Source organism: Zea mays, chromosome 7, assembly GCF_902167145.1.
Source record: "Zea mays cultivar B73 chromosome 7, Zm-B73-REFERENCE-NAM-5.0, whole genome shotgun sequence".
Classification (NCBI taxonomy): Eukaryota; Viridiplantae; Streptophyta; class Magnoliopsida; order Poales; family Poaceae; genus Zea; species Zea mays.
In genome coordinates this window covers 162920547-162926134 of record NC_050102.1, presented here as the reverse complement: position 1 = coordinate 162926134, position 5588 = coordinate 162920547, and the positions used below count along the sequence as shown (strand labels likewise).

The 5588-nt window shown below is 44.5% G+C and overlaps 1 protein-coding gene across 1 annotated transcript; it reads left to right on the top strand.

The window, feature by feature from the left end:
• Positions 1 to 3013: 3013 nt before the first annotated feature.
• LOC100285182 (uncharacterized) lies at positions 3014 to 5331 on the top strand. The gene is made up of 7 exons (NM_001372182.1): positions 3014 to 3288; positions 3400 to 3462; positions 3578 to 3694; positions 3917 to 4184; positions 4279 to 4434; positions 4593 to 4744; positions 4870 to 5331. The coding sequence occupies exons 1-7, from the start codon at positions 3092 to 3094 to the stop codon at positions 5060 to 5062; spliced, it is 1146 nt and encodes a 381-aa protein (NP_001359111.1). The 5' UTR covers positions 3014 to 3091; the 3' UTR covers positions 5063 to 5331.
• Positions 5332 to 5588: the final 257 nt, after the last annotated feature.

The window sequence follows — 5588 nt, the reverse complement described above, 5'->3', positions numbered from 1 at the left end:
TCGTTTCGGCTTGTGGTAGTAGATGGGATGGGCACGACCTGCCGTTACAGGTAGCCTCGTCAGCACTTCAGCAGTCCAGGTCCAGCAATCGAACTGCCATGTCAAACCAGCCCTAAACCCAAGTAGCAAACGCTAGATAAATGAACCATGAGAGTGGTGTTCTAAGCACCACTCGAGTAAAATTAAGTCATTACTCAAATTTTTGTCTTTGCCTTTTCTTATTGGTGTATTCTGTTCATTTCCGGCGGTGGTCTATATGCTATTCAACAAAACCAAGTCCGAGACATATCAAGAGAATTGGAAAGAATAAATGTTCAACTTTTTAAGTATTGGTAGCACCGTCTGGAACTCAATTTTTAGTTTTTCAAGTCCACACAAAGCTTGATGATTGGTCAAGCTCTTTATGAGATTTCAGGTCATGAGATTTCAGTCGAACACACATTATGTGCCACTGCCCAGCAGGACAGAACCGTTAAACGTTGTACATAGATATGACAATGGAAACCTGATCTCGATTCCCCGTGGCGAATTTCTCTATTTAAAGGATGGGGACAGGGAAGTTTTTTCCCCACGGAAAAATAAACGGAAAACTCTTCCTCCAACGGATAAACGGGGATGGGGACGGGAAAACATTCCATGTCCCATTCCACGCGGGGACCCGTTAAACTTACACGTAACGATATTTTTGTGTACCAGTTAATGATAAAAATAAATAATTATCTTATCAAAAGATTACTCATTGTGCAAATGTGTTTATTTTGATATACACGTAATGATTTCTTATATCTGACGATGTGTATAAGTGACAGTGTTTTATATTAATAAGAAATATATGTCTTAATTGTAATTTAAGCGGTGACAGGATCCCCGCTGGAAACGGGGATAGGAAAGAAATATCATCCGCAAGCGTTTGTGAAGATCTCCACGGGGAATTTGTTTAGTCGCAGGGATGAAGAGTTATTCCCCGACGATAAATTCTCCATTGCCACCCTTCCCTGCAAACATACAACAAAGACTTATCAATATCTCTACAAAGGAATAGATTAGTATATAATTGTCGATATATTGTTTGTTTTCATGTAATTGTTGTGCACTCGCGTTTTCTTAATAATTTGTAAGTCGTCGCAACGCACAGACACCTAACTATCATATATATAGATATGCATGATATTGATGGTAGTTGAAACATGTAGATTAAAATAACAAAATTTATATGTATAGACAGGATCACCAGTAGATTACAAAATCTTTTCTCATAACAATATAACACATTTATATATAAATTATCATGATATTATATGTTCCCGTTACAACGCATAGACACTAACCTATCATATATAGAAGTCTGCATGGTACTGATGGTTGCAATGTAGTGGTGAAATAGCTAGATTAAAGTAACAAAATTTCTGTATGACTAGGATCACAAATTGATTACGAAATCTTTTCTCATAACAATATAACACATATTTATACATAAGTTATCGTTGTATTATATGTTTACGTTGCAACGCACGTGCACTCACCTAGTGAGATTATGAAGCTACTAACCTTTATAAGTCTATGTGAATAGATGGAGGAAAGAACTCTTCATAAATAACCCAAGCATGAACTTCTTAGCTCGTTTAAAATAGAGAGTCGTTGGATTTGAGACTAGAAACATTGATCTTGGGTCCGACTTTCATTGGGATTAAAGCCTAAGATAGAAGCTTGGTTCTCTACTAGTGCGTGTTACTTTTGTTTAATCATTAATTATTTGTTTGTCATTCATGTTATCTCGCTAATTTTATTTCATATCTTTGTATATATATATATATATATATATATATATATATATATATATATATATATATATATATATATATATGGAGTAGGTCTATGCCTAGAGATGCTTCTAATCTGCCTAATATTATGACTCGAGCTGAATATGTGGATGCTTCACCATTCAACGTGTGTGAACCTGTGTTGTGGAAAAACTTTATATGAACTTGTATGTTAGTATTGTGAAGTTCTATTGCTTTGTGTTGCATGAGAATTGCATTTTCTATTTGCATATGTATGTTATATCTGATTTTGGCGATCAAATTATGTGTAAATTTATTATTATTCATTGTGCATCGTGAATTGAACAATTAATTTACAAACAAATCATGTCAAAAAATTTAATCTTTTCAAGCTGGCACAACATTTCTCTACTATGGTTTGTCGATCGGTTTACACGAAAACCGTTTTCTAAATTTGAAATATAAACCGGTCGGGTAAATTCGAAAACCAGAGTTAAAAACGGTTTGGTTAACCATGGAACCAGCACAAGCATGCACTAATTCTGTTGTGGATCTCTACATGCTTCCAACATGCCAAAAAGCTAGGTTTGCTTGTTCCATCGGTCACCTATTCCCCCTCCGCGCCCCCTCGTAATCACTTGCCATGACCCAGCGCAACAAGAAAGACAACAAGTATGCAACTAATAATACGATAGATATAATGTTGACATGAAACAGTATGCTTTATTAGTATCTTAAGAAGCATTCCAGTACTATAGCTTTGCACGCAAAAGTAGTGCCGCTGCCGTTGGGGCTCCAAATGGTAACAGCTGAGCCACTAATGCTCCCTACTGAATAAGTTGGGATCGAGTCGGATCGCTTGCTTGTCGTCCTTTAATTTCCTCTCTAATCACCATCGACCAGTGGATGCTCCGATCACCCGTCACTAAGCTAGCTCCTCTCCTCGCCTCATGCATGGTACGAAATGACTCACCTCACCTCGGTGCCCAACAACATTTCCCATCCGCCTTCTTCCTCCTCCCCCATTGGCTCAGCCCTGCTTAGCCGACGGCGTATCGCACTAGCTAGCTAGCTAGCCTGCCTGATTATCCATGTCCTGCACACACCGGAAGAAGGCATATGCTCTTACGAGGTTCCCGTGCTGCCGGTGGTGCCCCGGCCCTGCCGCCGCACGCCTTTTGCGGGTGCAGCTAGCTAGTATATATATAGCTTCCACCGCACGCGTCTGAGGCCGCGCCTCCCCCCAACTCGTCCAGAGTTAGTTGTAGCTATAGACCTGGTTGTTGTAGCGCACGCAGTAGCCATAGGAAATGCGGCTGCTTGCTGCCAAGATGAGTGGCGGCGCCAAGGCCTACGCCGCCGTCGTCCTGATCAGGATCATGTACTCCGGCATGCACGTCATGAGCAAGGTGGCCCTGGATCAGGGCATGAACCCGCTGGTGTTCCTGTTCTACCGGCATACCACTGCCGCGCTCGTTCTCATCCCTGTCACCTTTGTTGTCGAGAGGTCTCGTCGCCCTCTCTCTCTCTATATATATATCTGGTTGTTTTATTGTGCTTGATCACCTGGTGCTTTTGTTCTGATCGATGATGATGGCTGTTGCGTGCTCGTGCGCAGGCGGAAAGCTAAGCCGGTTACGTTCAAGATTGGATGGAAGATGTTCATACATGCCCTCTATGGGTAGGTTCAGTCTTACACTCTAGCTAGCCTGTGAGACGTGAAGCCAGTTCTTTGTTTACTAGATGTCTAGATCTTTACCTGGAACGCCTGAATATTTTTTTTTTCTGTCTCTCAGGGTGACAGCATGCGGTGACTTGTTTAACCTTGGACTCAACTACACTTCTGCTACGTCATCTTCAGCGTTGTACAACGTTCAACCGGTGGTCACATTCATCCTAGCCGTCATATTTGGGTAATAATATATACTACTACTGATTATATCCTGCTGCTAGTGCCTTTTAACAAATGGCAGAAAAGAGAGCTACTAAAAGCAAATGAAAACATGTATGATGTATCCACGTAGTAGAAAACAAGACGATCATAGATTAAAACAGGCAGTGTTTCAGCTTTGTGGAAGTGAATGGAGACACATGCATATATACTGCTGCTTATTACCTGGGTGTGGCTGTGACAGGATGGAGACTCTGAAACTGACTCGGTTCCATGGCAAAGTGAAATTCGCGGGCATCCTGTTCTGCGTCGCCGGCGTCACCATCCTGGCCTTCTACGAGGGCCCGATGTTCAGGTCCTTCAACCACCACCATCTGTTTCAGAACGGCGGCGGCGGCGGCGGTAGCTCTGCAGCAGGAGCAGGAGACACGCACTCCAAGAAGCAGTGGGTGCTGGGGATCTTCCTCATGACACTATCCAACGTTCTAGCAGGCCTGTGGACAGTGCTCCAGGTACACGCTTTCCATTCCATCTTTCAATCAATATATCTATCTATCCCGGTTTCAGATTGTGATTCCGTCGCTCAAATGAACGAACCATGCACAGGGGCCTCTGATAGAGGACACGTCGAAGCTGATGAACACGACGCTGCAGATCTCGTGGGCGTCGCTCCAGGCCTTCCTGGTGGCCGTTGCGGTGGAGAGGGACTTCTCCAAGTGGAGGCTGGGCTGGAACGTCGGCCTCGCTGCCATAATCTACAGCGTACGTAGGCGTTCTTCTCTCTCAGGCTCAGCTTGCTTGCATCGACGGCACACTGTCGTCCAAATAGAGAAGCTAGCGCATAAGTGACGCATCCGTCCGTTTCTCTGCGCGAGCTGATCGATGACCGTACCGGGACGACAAACGTCGCTCGCTCGCAGGGCGTGATCGTGACGGCGCTTTCCTACTACATGCAAATGTGGACGATCGCCAAGAGGGGCCCGGTGTTCCTGGCCATGTCCATGCCGCTCACCTTCGTCTTCACCATCGTCATATCCTCCTTCGTCATAGGGGACGCAGTCAGCCTAGGAAGGTCGGTATATACATGCTGTTCTGTCGTCGTACATATATATAGGTGATGCAGATTACTTCGTTATTATCTACTTGTATTTGTCTCCTTTTTAAAAAAAAAATATGCATGCATGCGTCCGGATGCAGCATCTTTGCCGGGGCGTTACTGGTTGGAGGCCTGTACAATGTGTTCTGGGGCAAGAGCATCGAGGAGCGAGACGACGACGACCTGATGAACAAGATCAGCGGCCCGGGAAAAGCCGGGCTGGACAAGGCGGCGGACAATAATCCGGCGTCGTCGTCCCAAGTGCCGGATGACGGTGCGGAGGCAAAGGTCTAATCCAGCCTCTTTCATCAGTCAGCCAGAGACGGGAACGATCGATCATCGATCTGCGTCAAAAGCTAGGCGGCCAGCAGGGGCCAAAGCCAAGCCACTGGTTAATTTATTTCAGGGTGCTGGGAAACAAAACAACGAGGAACGGAGCACACGTATTGTGATTTGTGAATGTGACGTGACGTGATCGATATGCAGGTCTACTCACCGGCCGGCCGGCCGGACTCGTGTGGCACACGCACGCTGTAAATTTGGTCTCGGATTTTAAAAAAAAACAGTGGAGAAGAAAGGCACGTCGTTGTTGTGCCATTATATCTACACTTGCCGGCACGATGCAATGCATGCACTAGTAGTTTATTCATTCATCTCCACGAATTAAAAACACAAAAACAAAGTTGTGTAGTCGCTCTCGATCGGTGGTGACAATTCTACGTGGCCATGCACATTCTCCGCCTTATTCTATGCCATGCACGCACCGAATTAGGTTTGCCGCCGGCCGTATCATCCCTGCTTTCTTTTGCACGTACAATCA

What these genes read in the sequence shown, in the direction of transcription:
- LOC100285182 (NM_001372182.1), top strand. Translation starts at nt 3,092, where the DNA reads ATGCGGCTGCTTGCTGCCAAGATGAGTGGCGGCGCCAAGGCCTACGCC. An exon ending in ATCCTAGCCGTCATATTTGG is followed by an intron (nt 3,695 to 3,916) that starts GTAATAATATAT and finishes TGGCTGTGACAG; the next exon opens with GATGGAGACTCTGAAACTGA. An exon ending in GCCTGTGGACAGTGCTCCAG is followed by an intron (nt 4,185 to 4,278) that starts GTACACGCTTTC and finishes AACCATGCACAG; the next exon opens with GGGCCTCTGATAGAGGACAC.